Source organism: Rhinopithecus bieti, unplaced genomic scaffold (genome assembly GCF_001698545.2).
Source record: "Rhinopithecus bieti isolate Rb0 unplaced genomic scaffold, ASM169854v2 scaffold_3764, whole genome shotgun sequence".
Taxonomy (NCBI): domain Eukaryota; kingdom Metazoa; phylum Chordata; class Mammalia; order Primates; family Cercopithecidae; genus Rhinopithecus; species Rhinopithecus bieti.
In genome coordinates, this window is record NW_016804367.1 from 1371278 (window position 1) to 1389944 (window position 18667).

At 45.1% G+C, this 18667-nt stretch overlaps 1 protein-coding gene across 1 annotated transcript; it reads left to right on the top strand.

Annotated features, from left to right (window-relative positions):
- The first annotated feature begins 15876 nt into the window (after positions 1–15876).
- Positions 15877–17319, top strand: LOC108526692 (elongation factor 1-gamma-like). Its single transcript, XM_017867532.1, has one exon. The coding sequence runs from the start codon at positions 15921–15923 to the stop codon at positions 17232–17234; it is 1314 nt and encodes a 437-aa protein (XP_017723021.1). The 5' UTR covers positions 15877–15920; the 3' UTR covers positions 17235–17319.
- The last annotated feature ends 1348 nt before the right edge of the window (positions 17320–18667 follow it).

Genomic DNA, 18667 nt, shown 5'->3' on the forward strand with positions numbered 1-18667 from the left:
CATACAATGGAATATTATTATTCAACCTTTAAATAGAAGGAAATCCTGTCATATGAAACAATATGGATGAATCTTAAAGACATTATTCTAAGTGAAGTAAGCTAGTCAGAGAAGAACAGATAGTGTATGATTCCATGACTATGAGGTATCAACTGTAATCAAACTCATAGAAGCAGAAGGTAGAATGATGGCTTCCACAGGAGAGCCGGGTGAGGTGCTGGGGAGTTGGTGTTCAGTGTTCAGTGAATACAGTGTTTCAGTTACACAAGATGAAAAAGCTCTAGAGATCTACTGTACAATATTGTGCTATAGTACACACTTAAAATTTTGTTAAGAGGATTGATTTCATATTGTTAGTTTTTACCACAATTTTAAAATGTAAAACAATGAAACTTCTTGAAGAAAACAGGGGAAAACCATTGTAACTTAGGACAGGCAAAAAACTTCTTAGATGTGAAACCAAAAGTATAATCCAAAAAAGAATATATTTATAATTTGGACTTCATAAAAACTTCTCTTTAAAAGACACTGTTTAAAAAATGAAAAGACAAGCTACAGACTGAGAGGAAATATTTGCCAGTAATATCATTCATAAAGGACAAAATGTGTAAAGAACTCTCAAAACTCAATAATAAGAACACCTAATAAAAAATGTACAAAAGATTTAAACAGACACTTAACTAAAGCAATGCAGAATATGCTCAACATCATTAGTCTTTACAGAAATGTTCATTAAAACCACAAATGAGATACCACTACAAGCCTATTAAAATGGCTAAAATCAAAAAGACTGACTATACCAAGGTTTGGCAAGAAAGTGGAAGATCCCTGCACCACTGATGGTAATGTAAAATGGTACAGCGGCTTTGTAAACCAGTTTAGCAGTGTCTTTAAAAGTTAAACTTATACCTACTATATGATCTAGCCATGCTGCTCCTAGGTTTTTAACCAAGAGAAAGCAAAGGATACATTTATACAAATATTTGCATAAACAAATATTTATATTAGTTTTATTTATAATTGACATAAAATAGAAATAACCCAAAAGTCCATCAATGAGTGAATGATTAAATAAACTATGGAATATACATATGACGGTATACTACTCAGCAATAGAAAGAAATAAATGGTACACAAAACAACAGAGACGAATCTCAAAATAATTATGCTGAGTGTAGGAAGCCAAACACAAAAAAGTTCATATTATATGATTCCATTTATAGAAAGTACTGGAAAATTCTCAGCCATTATCTCTTCACATATTGCCTCTCCACCATCCCCTGATTCGTCTCCTTCTGTGATCATTATAATACTTACTTTAGCCCCTTTGACATCGACCCTCATGTCTTTTACATTCCTCTATGAGTTTTGCATTCTTTCTCTGTGCTTCTGTTTGGATACTTTTTATTTACTTGTCTTTCTGGTGTTTTGCTGTGCTCAGGTGACTTAATTTCAGATTTTGTTTTCAGTTTTTAAGTGCCACTTAATTTTCTTATAAATTCCAATTACCTATTAAACTTTGCATTTATTCATCTGTGTTAGCTTGGGCTGCGATAACAAAAACCACAGACTGGATGGCTTCAACAACAGGAATCTATTTCACTGCAGCTCTGAGGAGGCTGGAAGTCTGAGATCAGGGTGCCAGGATGGACTCTCTTCGTGCTTGCAGATGGCTACCTGCTCACTGTGTGAAGGAGACTTTATTTTATCTTCTCAATTTCCTATTACATTTTTTATAATCCAAATTTTAATTTCCAGTAATTTGTTGTAATTCTTTAATCTTTATTACTGTGTTGCCTTTTTTATGTGATTGGCAGAGAAGGTGGGTATTTGGGGTTTGCTTCTGTTTGAACTCCTATTCTCTAAATGTATCTTTTTTTTCCCCCATTTTTTTAATCTTAAATTTCTTTGCTGAACATTGCACACTTTTCTGGAGTATCTTGAATCTTCTTACCAATATATATTTAAGACTGAAGAAAAAGAAAGATGAAGCCAGAGCGAGACTTACAGATAATCAAACTTTACCAGCTACCAGGAAACCAGTCATTTTTCTAGTGCACCTCTTCATCAAAACAGTGCCAGATTATGGAAAGCTTTACATAGGTAGGCAGCAGCTACACCTGCTCTCCTAGATGGCTTCTTTAATATTTCTTAAAAGGAACTTCTATTTTATTTTGTTTGTCTGATGTAATCAAAGTTATGGTCTGTTTGGTTTGCTTTTGCCAAGGTGTAAATACTGCCTAAAGGCCATTCTGTACACGGGGATAGGGTGCAAGTCAACTTGCGTGTACGAAGCTCCAACGTGTCCTCCTGTCTGGGCCCCCACTTTTAATTCTCATTCTTTGTTATGTGTACAGTCTCAAGCCTTTCTAGGATATTACCAGGGTAGTTGACTGTCTTGAGCTGTAGTTTCCTTGGAATTACAAATATCAATAGAGAGCTGGTTCCTCATCTTTGTTCAGGTTTCAGCTCCAACATCACCCCAGAAAAGTCTACCGTGACTTCTCTATCTAAATAAACCTCATCTCAATCACTCTCTATTACGGTTTTCTATCTTGTCATCCTCATAGCATCCATCATCATCTGAAATGATTTTGTTATTGGTTTTTTACTTCCCCTACTAACATGTAAGCTCATGGGAAGAAGTTTTGTTTGCCTCATCTATAGCTACTTCCTCAGTGGCTTTACCAATACTTGTAACATGAGTGGTGCTCAGATATTTATTAAATAAAGACATAGTCATAAGATGCAGGGCAAGGTCAGAAGAAGGAGAGATGCTTCTGCTCCATCTCAAAATTCAACTAGCCCAGGCTCAGCCCCATTCCCAGAAATTCTCATTCCAAACTCAAATTCATTCTCCCCTATCCAAGCTTAGAAAACCTGGGATGATATCATTTATCTTTTACCCATCCTTGCCTCGCCTCCAATTCCTATGTTCCTAGTTTATTGATTGTTACATCTGTCTGGTAATTTCAAATTCACAGTTTCTCATTACCTCCCTAAATACAATGCTTTTGACTGTGCCTTACCTCCATCCTGTCTACCTAGATGTGTCTCAGAATAATAGAATAGTTAAGAGCAAACAAAAAGTAATAAATATGGAATTGAAGAAAACAAATGTCCCAAGGGCACCTGTGCTGTCTGCCTCCAATACGTATAATACAGGATGCTAGACTGGTCGTTCAGCCTCAAATTCTTTTTATCTTCAGAGAAGGTACACATGCATGAATTAATAATCAATAAAATAAACATACGTCTGTCCTCTGGCATCTCATTCACCATAAGTGGACACCATGACCTAGAGAAATACAACAAAAAGGAGTTAGGAAAACGTTGGACAGAACCAGTGCTGTGTTCCTTTGGAAGCTAAGCAGTAAAAGCTGTAAAAGTACATGAGTGCCATCTAGAGGCAAAACTAGTACTGCAGGGTTGTTAAAGGCTGTTCATACTAAGCAGGAAAGAGAATTTTGCTCCTGGAAACCCCTAAGTGAAGGGAAAACCTGTCATAACAACCTGATGGATCCTGCCCTATCATCTATGGCTGGTAGTAAGCAAGTTTTTCATATCCTGAGTCAAAATTTGCCTCCGCCTTTCCTGACCGCTGCAGACCACAGTAACCTCCCCTCCTCTGACAGATCCTAGTATATTTTCTTTAACGTTTAATCAGTCGCAAGTCAGAGCATGTTCTCTCTTCAACAAATATCTTTCTTCATGTATTCTTTGCACCAGACTCTGAGCTCAGTATTGGGACTGTCTGCTGGTTTACAAGTCTCTTCCTGAGCTGGAGGGACATTGTCCATCCCCTCCCTTCCTGTGACAGGAGTACCCTGCGTAACATCTCTGAAATGCACTTCCTAACCTTTTTAGAACCGGATCCTTCAGGAAAGCACATCCCACCTGCTCTAGGATAGGTAAAAATTTGTAGGCACATAACTTCCCGCAGTGAACATCATGGGTTTGGAAGTTGGGGACATGTAGTATTGAATCCTACCTCTGTGATTCGTGAAATCTGTGAACTACCAAAACTTGGGCAAAGAACTTAACGTCTCTGAGACTTGCTTTGTTAGTTGTTAAATTGAGTGATAATACCTACCTATGGTCTTATGGTAAGGGTTAGCAATCGTCCTTTTATTTATTTATTTATTTATTTATTTATTTATTTATTTGAGACAGTTTCGCTCTTGTTGTCCAGGCTGGAGTGCAATGGCACGATCTCGGCTCACTGCAACCTCCGCCTCCCAGGTCCTAGCGATTCACCTGCCTCAGCGTCCCAAGTAACTGGGATTACAAGTGTGCGCCACCACGCCCAGATAATTTTGTATTTTTAGTAGAGATGGGGTTTCACCATGTTGGTCAGACTGCTCTTGAACTCCTGACCTCAAGGGATCCACCCACCTTGGCCTCCCAAAGTGCTGGGATTACAGGTGTGAGTCACTGCACCCAGCTCATTATTTATTATTTATATACAACCTGGCACAACCTGGAACAAAGAAAAAGTGGTAAGAAAATATAAACTTTCACTATCATTATGATAAGAAAAATTCTATGAGATTAAGTCACCTACTTTGCAAAGTTGTTGTGAACATTAAATTATGCACACAGGTATGATAGACTGCCAGGCAAAACAGAACTTAGAATCTTTTCGTCAAGAGAACCTGCCAGTAGGTTTGGCTGGATGTGATGGCTCATGACTATCCCAACACTTTGGGAGGCTAAGGCAGGTGGATCACCTAAGGTCAGGAGTTTGAGACCATCCTGGCCAACATGGCAAAACCCCATCTCCTCTAAAAATACAAGAATTAGCCAGGTGTAGTGGCGCACACCTGTAGTACCAGCTACTTGGGAGGCTGAGGCAGGAGGATCACTTGAACCCAGGAGGCAGAGGTTGCAGTGAGCCAATTGCACCACTACACTCCAGAGTGGACAACAGAGTGAGACTCTATCTCAAAAAAAAAAAAAGAGAGAGAACCCACCAGTGCCTTCTATCTGACAACACTGTAAGTTTTATCACAATGAAATAGATGCTTTATTTTTCTCTGAACACTTCAGTTGCATCTCTGAGATATTGCAAACAGAAGACCACAAGGTACACACTAAGATATTAATATGGTTTGGCTCTGTGTCCCCACCCAGATCTCATCTCAAATTGCAATCCCCATGTGTTAGGGGAAGGACCTGGTGGGAGGTGATTGGATTGTGAAGGCAATTTCACCCATGCTGTTCTCTTGATAAGTGAGTCAATTCTCACAAGAACTGATGGTTTTAAAGTGTGGCACTTCCTGGCTCTCTCGCTCTCTCTCTCTCTCTCTCTTTCTCCTGCCAGCTGGTGAAGAAGGTCCTTGCTTCCCCTTTGCCTTCTGTCATGATTCTAAGTTTCCTGAGTCTTCCCCAACCATGTGGAAGTGTGAGTCAACTAAACCTCTTTTGTTTATGAATTACCCAGTCTCAGGTAGTATCTTCATAGCAGTGTGAAAACAGACCAATACAGATGTGGAACAGCTGTAACAGGATTCTTTAAGGCTCACAAAGATTATCCTTTGCAAAATGTCCCAAGATTTGGCTACTTGGGAGAGGGAGCTAAATTTGCACAGGGTGGCCAGGCACGGTGGCTCATGCCTGTAATCTCAGCACTTTAGAAGGTCGAGGTGGGCAGATCACCTAGGTTGGGAGGTCAAGACCAGCCTGGCCAACATGGTGGAACCCTGTCTCTACTAAAATACAAAATTAGCCCAGTGTGGTGGTGTGCACTGGTAATCCCAGCTACTCAGGAGGCTGAGACAGGAGAATCGCTTGAACCTGGGAGGTGGAGGTTGCAGTGAGCCAAGGTTGCACCACTGTATTCCAGCCTGGGCAACAGAGCAAGACCCTCTCTCAAAATAAATAAATAAATTTGCACAGAGTCAAGCCAATATCTTCTCCCTAACAATCGAGATTAGATTCTCTCTGATAGATTGAGTACATTTGGAAACATCACCATATGCTTTACACTACACAATGTTCTTGAAAAGTCAAGGAAGATGGACATGATTGGCAGATAGGCCTTAAGCAATTAAATGAAAAGCAAAAGTGATATAACCTATTTTATGCCTCGGGCTGATAAAGAAAATCAGTCCAACTATTCATGTGCAGCGTCACATCTGGTATGTGGTAGCACTCAATCAATGGTGGTTCTTACTACTGATATTGTTCCAAGTGGTTTCTTGCTAATCCAACCCAGAGCTCGTGTCATCTGGCAACAGTCTCATCTGGGCCCAGTTGGCAACTTCTCTATGAGCTATCCCTGTTAACAACCTTTCTAGCTCACACAGTGGTAGGCCAGAGCCTGTTAGGATGGAGGGAGAGATGGCAGGGAAGCGTGGCCAGCCAAGGCTGCCAGCACAGACACAATTCAGAATTCTAAAATATGTTCCCCAGCAAGGAGAGATCTGAGAAATGCCTCAATGTAATGCCTGCCCTTTGGACTTGTCTAATAGGAGCAACTTGTTCTAAGTGATGTATCTAAAGTGTAGCTACCCATGCTGTAGATTATTTTCCTTTTCTGTTCCCCATCAGTGTTAACCTTCTTGCACAGAATAGAGGAGAACAAACAGAGAAGGGAATGAAGTAATAGTTCTTAGGGATGTGACAAAGTCCAGAGGCCTCAAATCATCTCTTGAGTGTGTTACACTTTCTCTCCCAATGGATTTTCCATGTTTGCTACACGAATAATGCACTGTTAAGCACTGAAGCAATACAGTGGTAACCTTAACAAAACAGCAATTTGAAGGTTAAACTCCCATTACCAGTTTGTATCTCAATAGTGCATCTTTCTTTAAAATGCATGCTTAATTACATTAGAGGCATGGGGAACAAATCATATTCCCCTTGCCTATGGTGGGGATCACCTTATGGATGCAAATATCAAGATCTATCTTTAGATTTATTAGTGACAAATATCAGCCCCTTGTCTTAATGGTGAAATAACATCGTCTACTAGCATAGGATACAAATTTAATTTAGTGAAATATCTTAAAAAAATAAATAAATAAAAAAAAATAAAATAAAAAACAAGCTCTGAATCACAAGCAATATGAACTGGAAGCATTCAAAAAAATAACCCACGCCTGGTTCTTAGCCTCAGAGGGACCCCAGAATCACCTGGGGAGCTTTCAAAAAATGCATTGTACAGGCCCCACCTCAGACCTATTAAGTCAAAATCAGTAATGATAGGGCCCAGTAATCATTTTGAAAACCTACCAGGTGATTAATAATTGCAGCCTGGAATGAGCACCACCATCAACCCCATGATTGCACAAGGGGCTTTACCCCACAGGGGAGATCGCTGGTGCAGGATTCCCAGGGGTGGCTGGAGAGTCAGGTCCAGAGCCTGCGGCCCTAGCTGGCCCCTTCCTGATCGGATACTGTGCCTTCGCATCTCTTTGCTTTGGTTCCTTTTCCCTCAATGGCCCACCCTTGCCTCCAGGTTTCTATCTCATTCACTAATTCATTAGACTCGTGTGGAGCACCTACTACATGCCAGATAACACCATTCCTGGAATATCCCCTGTCTTAGCTCTGCCAAATCTTTTCCATTGTGGTGATCTTCTTAGCACTCCTAAAAGGCAAGGCCTCCTTCAAGCAACAGTTTCTGACTGCTCTAACCACAGGAGGGAGCCAAGCGCTCCACTCTTTTCTATAAATCCACAGATAGGAAAATCAAGCAGAGGGCAAGTGGATCACAGGAGGCAGGGCCTGCAGGGAGTGGGTAAGGGCTGTAAGAAATGACCTCCGAGCGACCTTTCAGGCTTGAGCTACCATGCTGCCCACCTGAAGAAGGCCATGGGGTACCCCAAGTACCACAGTCTTCACAGGCAGGCAGACCTAGAACTTCACTGGCTGAGAGTTCGCCTGGACCATCGCTTGTAAAACAACCAGAGAAAGTTGTACAAAGATCCAGTGTGGCCAAGTATATAAGTGCTGGAACAGAGCAAGTGCCCAGTCAACAGAGACTTCCATCTTCTGAGAGCCCCTCCCCTTCCTTTTCTCCCTGTTTTCTTTCATCGTCATCCTATTCTCTTTCCTTTTCCTGAGAAGCCACATAGCACAGGGAAGGCCTGAGCTGCAGAGCATTCAGCCCTCTGGGTAGCAATTCATGATGTAGCCTGTCCTGCGGAGACCACCCTATAAATGTTAAGTTGTAGCCTTTACATGTTCCAAGGATATGATGAACACTGCCTCAAATGGCCTTGTCTGTCACCAATCCTTCATCAGATCATCCCTCAGTCAGAGGATCTGAGGCAGGAGCCTGTGGTGACCTGCAGGGTCCTTGCTCTGCCCTCCCCAGCCCTCCTTGGCCTCCTGGCCCCATTGGTGAGTAGTTCTTGGGCCTCTGTTGACTGGTGACTGAAACTCACTGCCACATAAGGCAGCCACTGTCAGGCTGTCCCTGTTCTAAATGAAAACTTGACTCTCCCCAGCACTTCTGCCTTTGGCCCTTCAGAGATTTGGAGCCAGAGAGATGCCCCGAGTCTTCTCTCCTTCAGACTTTAACCAAGAAATCCCTGCCCACCCTGGTGAGATCTCCAATTTTTTGTGGTCCTCACACCTGAAGATACCTGGTTTGGTGTGGTGACCCCGGTGAGGACAAGGGGAGTCTCTAAGGGTTTGTCCTGTGCTATGAACCATAATACACTTGTTAACACCAGCCAAGATCACATCAACCCAGGAGCGGCAAGTCAGCCTCCTCTTTCCTGTCCACCTCTGGTTCCCAGATTGGTTTTTTTATGAACAAACCAAAGACTGAGCTCCCCAAGATGAGGTATTTATAGTTGGGGTTTGGGCATAAAGGCAGACTGGTTCCAGCAGCCCCTGCTCACTGTCTGTGGTTCCCTCTACCTCTTCTCTGTGGCTGTCCCAACATGCAGATTGGTATCTATCTATTGGCCAACACACACAAGGCTCAGCTCTCAATCACAAAAAAAAAAAAAGAAAAGAAAAGAAAACACTTCTTGAGACTCCAACTCCTAGATTCTTTTCCTAGGAAATGCGAACCCATCCTCAAATGAAAAGTCGCATTCCCACTGTCAGCTGGGCAGCACCAGAGTTGGTCTTGACCAGTAGGTGGATTGACTGATTCTTCCCAGAGCTGTGAATGACGATACACCTTCCGTGCTGACCCATCTGTCACTCCCTTCATTTCTCCCTCCCTCTCAATACACACACACACAGACACACACCCAGGGACACACATACAGACACATACGGAGACACACAAATACACACACACAGACACACACAGGTATACAGGTATACAGAGACACGCAGAGGTAGACACACCCAGAAACAAACAAAATAGACACAGACATACACATATAGACACACACAGAGAGACACATACAGAAACACACATACAAAGACACATACAGGCACACAGAGAACACACACACAGATACACAAAAACACACACAAACACACGAAGAGAGACACACGGATATCATACAGACATACACACAGACACAGAAGCACAGACACAGAGACACAACAGACACAGAGATACATGCAGACACACAGACACACACACAGATGGCCTTAGCATCCAGCTTCAGGACAATGCCCTCATGCATAGGCACTGTCCCCATTTCATCCCTGTATCCCCAGCAAAGTGCCTGCACACAGTATGTGCACAATAAATGTTTGCTNAAAAACACAAACAACCACATGACCACAGACACACGGATATCATACAGACATACACACAGACACAGAAGCACAGACACAGAGACACAACAGACACAGAGATACATGCAGACACACAGACACACACACAGATGGCCTTAGCATCCAGCTTCAGGACAATGCCCTCATGCATAGGCACTGTCCCCATTTCATCCCTGTATCCCCAGCAAAGTGCCTGCACACAGTATGTGCACAATAAATGTTTGCTGAACTCAGCAAAGCCACAGGGGAGACAGTCCAGGCTGCTTAGAGCAGCTGCTTAGAGCAGCAATGAGAAAAATGAGTCCTGTCCAAATTTCCTTATGATTAAATCCTGCATATAAATTTCTAACTGGAAGATTTCACATTATAAAAACATTTCTGAGACCCTCCCCACTTCCTTTCCCACAAAGCCCAGACTCCATCATGAGCCCCCGTGACGTGGCCCCTATTCTCTTGGCTACAGCCTCTTGGGGAGAGTACAGTCTCAGGCAATTCTTCTCCGGGAGGTTCCCAGATCATCTTTGGCCTACTTGTGTGCCCCCAAGAAACCTGGGATCCTGGGAAACCCCATTATCAGACAGTGCCTGCTCACCAAGAGTCCTCCTGCCCAACAGCTTCCTGAGCAATACTGAAACCCAGGTTTGCCCGACTCCAGAGCCTGTGCTTGAAACCATTCTGCCCCACAGCCTCCAGCACTGTCAGCAATGAGAAGCCCCAGATAAGATGAAAACAGCATTCCCAGCCAGGACAGCAAGGCCCATGGCTGCAGCAGGAAGAGTCACAGGAGGAACTGGGCGCAGTTTCATGAGGAGGCGATTATGGTTGTCAGAGGCACCTCAGAGGCTGGATGATGACATGTGAGAACATTCCTTCACTCATTCCTAGAAAAGAGACGTTACAGAATATGGTTGAAGCAAAGGGTCTAGCGTCAGACAGAGCTGGGTTTAATTCTTGGCTCTGCCACTCAAATGCCAGGTAACCTTGGCCAAGCCATCTGAACTGCCTCACTCTTGCTCAAGTGTAAATTTGAGAATGATCATATCCCTGCTTTAAAGGTTTTTGTGAAGATTAAATGAAATAATGTGTATAAGATAGTTATTAGACCCTCACAAAAGTCTTACAAGGTAGATATTGTTATTCCCATTTTACATTTGAGAAAACTGAGGCACTAGGAGGGAAAAAACGGTTTCCAAGTTTGCCCGGGCCCAGTGGCTGGAACCTCTAATCCCAACAGTTTGGAAGCCCAAGGGGGGCAGTTCAGTTGAGGTCAAGAGTTTGAGACCGGCCTCACCAACATGACAAAACCCCATCTCTACTAAAAATACAAAAATTAGTCAGGCACAGTGGTGGGCACCTATAATCCCAGCTACTTGGAAGGCTGAGGCAGGAGAATCGCTTGAATCCGGGAGGTTGAGACTGCAGTGAGCCAAGATCACACCACTGCTCTCCAGCCTGGGCAACAGTGCAAGACTCTGACTTAAAACAAACAAACAAACAAAACAAAAAACAAAAAAAGGTTTCCAAGTTTGCACAGCTTGTCACTGGCAGAGGCAGAGGTGGGACATAGAATACAATTCTGACTGATTCTTCAGCCTCTGCTGATAGCCCATCTCACTTTCTCTCTCCAGCTCAGAATGTGTGGAGTCCCCTGCCATCTGAGTGACCACTCTTGCAGGGCCAGGATTCACCATGGCCTGGCAAAACCAGCCTCAGTGCCCTCAGTATCTGTGGTTGCTCCTTCCCTGGAGTCCTTTGCAGCACCAGAAACGGACTCTTCCTGCCTCCAGTTCTCTTCTAGATCTGAGAGGACAAAAGCCGCACATCCTCCCAGCAACCTGTGCATCAATAAAGGTTGCCTTGCTCTCTGTCTACAGCGGGCAGTATGTGCCTCCCAGTCTGAAGGCCCCTCCTGCTTCAAGAAAGGACCTATGCAGCTCTCTCCTGCTTCTGAACCCACTGTTACAAGCCTATGGACAGGGAGTGAGTGGCCTGTGCTCAGAGCAGGTGCCCGGTCCACCACTCTGCCTCTGGCAGCCAGAGACGCTCACCCCAGTGTGAGCTATTTAGGCCACTCTCAAGAGGTTCTGGCCCATCTCACCTCCCCTCTTCATCCTTCTCAGTTCAGGATGTGGGCCTCCTTGATTTCGTAGTTCTCTTTTCCTGTTTCCTAGAGGACACGCTCTCCCCACCCACCTGCAAACACGTGTGGGAGTAGCCATCTGAACATCATGAGCAAAAGGTAGGTTTTTAAAACTATAACAGATGGTGAGAACATAAGAATCACCTTAGGTATTATAGTTGCTAACATTATCCTCCTGCAAGAGATTTTAATATGGAAGAGCCTGAGGTGAGGCTCAAGAAGCTACATTGTTAACTCTGGGGTCTTCTGACACCAGCCTTCAGGGCCTTGCTGCTTTAAAGCTCCTGACTAAAGGTCCTGAGGAAGGATACCAGTCATTAAAACCCAGCCAGGACCTCCAAGGTGAAAACTGACAAAGCACAGGCTCCCGTGTCAAACAAATCTGATTCACATCCCAGCTGCACCATTTTCTAGCTGTGTAGTTGGGGTCTAATGACTTCCCATCTGTGAGCCTCAATTACCTTTCCCTGGGACCCCTCCCTCATGCCTATTTTTAGAGTTATCATGAGGATTAAGTGAGGAATTATACATTGACTAAATGGCTCAGAATAAGTGAAATCAGACTCCCTTCAGTCTCTGCTTCCCTCTCTACCAGGGGATCTCATGCCCATGTCTCCAGCTTAGCATTTTTTGCAACACATTGAGAACATCTGGGTATGTCTCTCTCTCCAGTAGGCTGTGAGCTCCTCAAGGACAGGAGCCAGGATTAAACCCTCTTTTTATTTCCAGGGCCTAATGCAGAAGAGCCCAGCACACAGTAGGGTCTCCATGAGTTGTGGGTCTATTGAAATAAAGAGAGAGGACATTTATTGTGTCCTTCCACCCCTGGAACCTCAGTTAGTTCATGCAAAAATAACAAAACCTACCTGTTGTGTTCACTGAATTACTATTTAGTATCAGGCCTTGTGCTAGAGACATAGCATACCTCACTTCTAATCCTTATTCATCCCTGTGGATATATATTACTAACGCTGTCCCCACCACACACATGCACACATGTCCTGGTTTTTTGTTTTGTTTTGGTTTTGCTTTTTTTTTTTTTTTTTTTTCACTTAGGAGGTTACTATGGTTCAGAAAGATGAGGTATTTTGCCCAAAGTCATATAGCTAGAGGATATCAGAGTCAAGACTGACACCCAAACCAAACCATAGCCCCAAAGCCTGTCCCTCCTCACTGCAGCAGCAGCCTCTCTTCCACAATCAAGGACCAATGCCTTTGCCTGAGGATCCTTCCCGTTTCTCAAGACCTGTTGAGGTCAAGGTGAAGGGCACGAAAGGAGCCAAGCAAACTTCAGTGTCGGCCGCGTGCCTTCATGCCCATCTGATACGCACTCATCTAAAATTCTCCACAGACTGAAGCCATAAAATCATAGCCTTATTTAGCGGTCTCTCCAAGTCCAGCTCTGAGGCAGCTCCACAACTCTTGGCTAGGAATATTAATTCAAATAACTCACGCAGACAGCTGTGTAACCAAGACGAGAGATAGATGGAGCCCGGAACACCCCTGTGCTGTAGATCACAACCTCCCACTCCCATGCCCTCCCCCAAGCTGCCGGGACAGAAAAAAGGTCAGTGATTAATTATGCTAAGATAAACAGAGTTAATTTTCTTCCTGGATAAAACTAATTACAACTGTGTTTGTTTTGGTAGGACACGGAATTACTGTCCCCAGTGACAAATCTTCCTAATTGAAAAGAGTGTTTATTTTAAAGGGATGGGGGTTGGGGTCACTAAACAACAGTTAGCTAGCGTTTTCCCCATTTTTCACTTGAAAAGGGACAGTGATTAGGTGTTGGCCTCAAAGAAACGAACAAAATCTTTTTGTCCACGTTTCCTTCCTTCAAGCCCGCTCAAGAGCCTTGGCAACAGCATGAGGGAGAAGAAGTTGGCAGTTTGGGGGTTTCCAAGAAGAATTTATGCCCCGTGGTTAATTAGCTTTTAGTGGGTGATGAAATCAGGGTGAACCCCTCTTTGGAAATCCAGTGAGGAGGGAGGAATGAGGGTTTTGAATCCCACCACCCACAAACTCATAAACTGTGGACGAACATGTGACCCAGCTCAAATCAATTCTTGCAGCATTGTGCTAGGCCAGCTCAGTGCTAAAGCACCAGAGATAGAGACGAGGGAAGCAGAGTCCCTGCTCTCAAGGGGGCCAGGACAAGTCATCGTTGTTCACATGTCTAGTGCCGAAGGAACAGAAGGAAGAAGTTGTGGAGAAGGTGGGCAAGCAGAGAAGAGGAAGAGCCTTCCACCAGAGACCAGTGTGAGCAAAGGTGTGCAGGTGCACAGTGTGTTTCAAGAGCTGTATGTAATCCAGTGTGCCTGAGACAACAGGGTGAATTGAGGCACGTGACTGCAGAGGAGGCTGGAAAGATACTTGGAATTTGGATCCTGACAGTTTATGTTCATTTACTAGGGCTGCCATAACACATTACCACAAACTGGGTGGCTTAAAACAACAGAAATGTATTGTCTCGCAGTTCTGGAGGCTGGAGATCCAAAATCAAGGTATTGGCAAGGCCATGCTCCCTCCAAAGCCTTTTTGGAAAGAGAAATCCTTTCCTTGCCTCTTCCAGCTTCTGGAAGCAGCAGCCAGGTATTCCTTGGCTTTGACAGCATAACTCCAATCTCCGCCTTCACTTCCCATGGCTGTCCTCCCTCTATGCCTATGTCTGTGTCCAGATTTCCCTCTTCTTATACAGATTCCAGTCATACTGGATTAAGAGCCCACCCTACTCCAGCATGACTTCATCTTACTAATTACATGTCAACAACTCCATTCCCAATTAAGCTCACATTCTGGGGTACGAGGAGTGAGGGCTTGAATGTATGTTTCTGGAGGACACAATTCAATCCATAGCACAGGTTGCAGAGGCCACTTACAGGAGTAGGAAGTTTGGGAACAGAGGGAAGACCCTCTAAGAGCTGTAAGTGATGGAGGGACTTCATTTGTTTGTTTTATTTTATATAAGAAGACTTCTCTGGGTCCAATTTGGAGGACTGATAGGTGAGCATGACTCAAAATAGGAAGACCATTTGGGTAAAAAGTTGTTACAAAAATGCAGGTGAATCTTGATTGTACCCAGAGATTGACAGTGGCAGAAAAGGTGGGATGGAGAGAAAGAAATCTGTGACAGGGAAAAGCGGGTTGGAGAGAAAGAAAACTGTGACAGGGCTGTTTAGATTTCCAGGATTCTGGGGTTTAAAGAACCTCGATATTACTGGGGTGGTGGAAGAGTAAAGAAAAGAGGGGGGAGTCAAGGACCACTTCCAGGTTTCTGAGCTCACTGAGGAGAAGCAGACTGGAAGGGAGAGGAGATCAGTTTTGTACAAGTGACAAGTTATGCAATCAGTGACATTTGGGAAACAGTAGGATGTAAAGGTCTGAGACTCAGAGAAACATTTTCCTCTGGAGATATAGATTTAGAAGCCATCAAGAATTAGATGATCATTGAGGCAGGAAGATGGATAATGCTCCAGAAAGACCACATAGAGTGAGAAGAGAAGGTCTAGGACAGAAGCCTGCAGAAGCAGTCACAGGAGAGGCTAAAGGAGAAGGGGGATCAAGGGTTTATGCTGAAAAAGTACAGGGTCTGACTTCCCAGACTTCCAGCCCCAAAGCAAAGTGACCTCCTGCCACTACGGTGCACACAGCTGTACTTACGTGCACTCTACCTTCTCCTGAATGCTAATTATCCACACACGCGCAGACTCCCCTGATCCCAAACTCTGCCAACTCCTTAAGTGCATTGTGGACCATGTCATTATCTGCTCCTCTTGGGTTCCTCGCAGCCTCCCTGAAGAGGATTTAGCACAAAGCAAGTGCTTATCACTAAATATATGAATAAATGTGGATAATTAAACCACTGTCAAAGATTTATTTAGTACTTATTGTAGGCAAGGCAAGGTTCTCGAACAGAAACCAAGTATAGGGCACAAGATAAAACAGGTGCTCACTAAGTGTTGATGAAAGGAAAGGAGAAAGGGGAAGACACCAGTTAGCATCACAGCTATTCAGAATAATAATAGTAAGAGGACTTTGCGGCAGCGCGGAGAACCCCACCCCCTTTCTTTGCGGAATCACCATGGCGGCTGGGACCCTGTATACGTATCCTGAAAACTGGAGGGCCTTCAAGGCTCTCATCGCTGCTCAGTACAGCGGGGCTCAGGTCCGCGTGCTCTCCGCACCACCCCACTTCCATTTTGGCCAAACCAACCGCACCCCTGAATTTCTTCGCAAATTTCCTGCCGGCAAGGTTCCGGCATTTGAGGGTGACGATGGATTCTGTGTGTTTGAGAGCAACGCCATTGCCTACTATGTGAGCAACGAGGAGCTGCGGGGAAGTACTCCAGAGGCGGCAGCCCAGGTGGTGCAGTGGGTGAGCTTTGCTGATTCCGATATAGTGCCCCCAGCCAGTACCTGGGTATTCCCCACCTTGGGCATCATGCACCACAACAAACAGGCCACTGAGAATGCAAAGGAGGAAGTGAGACGAATTCTGGGGCTGCTGGATGCTCACTTGAAGACGAGGACTTTTCTGGTGGGCGAACGAGTGACATTGGCTGACATCACAGTTGTCTGCACCCTGTTGTGGCTCTATAAGCAGGTCCTAGAGCCTTCTTTCCGCCAGGCCTTTCCCAATACCAACCGCTGGTTCCTCACCTGCATTAATCAGCCCCAGTTCCGGGCTGTCTTGGGGGAAGTGAAGCTGTGTGAGAAGATGGCCCAGTTTGATGCTAAAAAGTTTGCAGAGACCCAGCCTAAAAAAGATACACCACGGAAAGAGAAGGGTTCACGGGAAGAGAAGCAGAAGCCCCAGGCTGAGCGGAAGGAGGAGAAAAAGGCAGCTGCCCCTGCTCCTGAGGAGGAGATGGATGAATGTGAGCAGGCGCTGGCTGCTGAGCCCAAGGCCAAGGACCCCTTCGCTCACTTGCCCAAGAGTACCTTTGTGTTGGATGAATTTAAGCGCAAGTACTCCAATGAGGACACACTCTCTGTGGCACTGCCATATTTCTGGGAACACTTTGATAAGGACGGCTGGTCTCTGTGGTACTCAGAGTATCGCTTCCCTGAAGAACTCACTCAGACCTTCATGAGCTTCAATCTCATCACTGTAATGTTCCAGCGACTGGACAAGCTGAGGAAGAATGCCTTCGCCAGTGTCATCCTCTTTGGAACCAACAATAGCAGCTCCATTTCTGGAGTCTGGGTCTTCCGAGGCCAGGAGCTTGCCTTTCCGCTGAGTCCAGATTGGCAGGTGGACTACGAGTCATACACATGGCGGAAACTGGATCCTGGCAGCGAGGAGACCCAGACGCTGGTTCGAGAGTACTTTTCCTGGGAGGGGGCCTTCCAGCATGTGGGCAAAGCCTTCAATCAGGGCAAGATCTTCAAGTGAACATCTCTTGCCATCGCCTAGCTGCCTGCACCTGCCCTTCAGGGAGATGGGGGTCATTAAAGGAAACTGAACATTGAAAAAAAAATAATAATAATAATAATAGTAATAATAATAGTAAGAGGCTCCACCCCAGAGGCCCCAGGGCTGAGTGGTTGTGATACGGAAGAAAGGACAGAAGGCTGGACATCGGGACACCTACAGGCCAATCCTCCTCTCTCAGCAAGTCCCTGTGTAAATCATTCAGCTTTCTGGACCCAGTTTGCTCTAGTATAAAGTTAGCGGTTTCAGTTACAGATTTTCTGAGGACCTTTGCCTCTGCGAAGCTAGAGTCCAACTTAAAAGTGTTCAAAGATAGAGTACAGAGGAAAACTAAGCTCTATTTTTTTTTTTACAGTTACACACAGAAATGTTGAACATTTTCTCATGTAATCCTCACCCTTGTCTTACAGAGAAGGAATGGAGGCTCAGAGAGGTTTTGATATGCCCACGGACCATGAGAAGACTGGAGCACGGGGCTGGGGATGCACCAGGGCTGGGAGACAGGGTTGAGCATCCCCGCAGGCATGGAAGGCAGGGGGGCCACGCTGCAGAGTCATTAAAACATGGCCTCTGGACAAAGGCCACCCACCTCATTCAGGCAAAAACGCGTTTCACACAGTTTTGAATTATTTGAGGCTTGGAGTTGTTCCAAGAGCAGCTAAAGGTACTGACTTAGGGAGGAGGGTCCTTCCCGTGGCTTACCAAAAAGTATTTTCAGATCCTTGGGCTAGCGGGGAAGTGACAGTATTATAACCACGGAGAGCTGCGGTCAGCAGGGCTGCGGAGGAGGGAGGAGACCGGCACTGTAGCTCAGGCTGTCCGTGGCTCGTTCTCTCTGGCCTCAGGCTCCTCGTCGTTAATGCTTCATCAGTGAGCCCCAAGATCCTTTTCAACTCTGACACTCTGTGAAACCTCACCCTGAATTCTAGGAGCCCAGGTTATTGATTTGTGTTCCACAGTTAAACGCTTCATGCTTGTGTGAGGCTGCCATTCTCTGGAACACTCTGAAGCAGCCGCTTCCAAACGCAGGTCCCTGCACCAAGCTGAATCATAATTACCTGTAGGGCTTTATAAAAACACACATGCCAGGCCGCCACACCAAACCCACAGCGTCAAAATCTTGGGGGCGGAGGCTGGGCATTTGTGTTATCAGAAATCTCCCAGGTGAGCCCGGTGCTCAGATCCACGGGTAGAACCAGTGGTACAGCTGCCGCACCTGCATTTCCGAAGCAGCACCTGCCACCTGGTGCACATAGAAGGTACTGCAGGAACCCTGCAGGTCCAGGCAGCTCACTGCAAAGGATGGAAGAGAACTCTCGGTTTCTCATCTGGGTAACCAGCTGTCAGATATAGCTAAGCTTAAATCCTCACACTGACACCTCCAGCAATGTAAC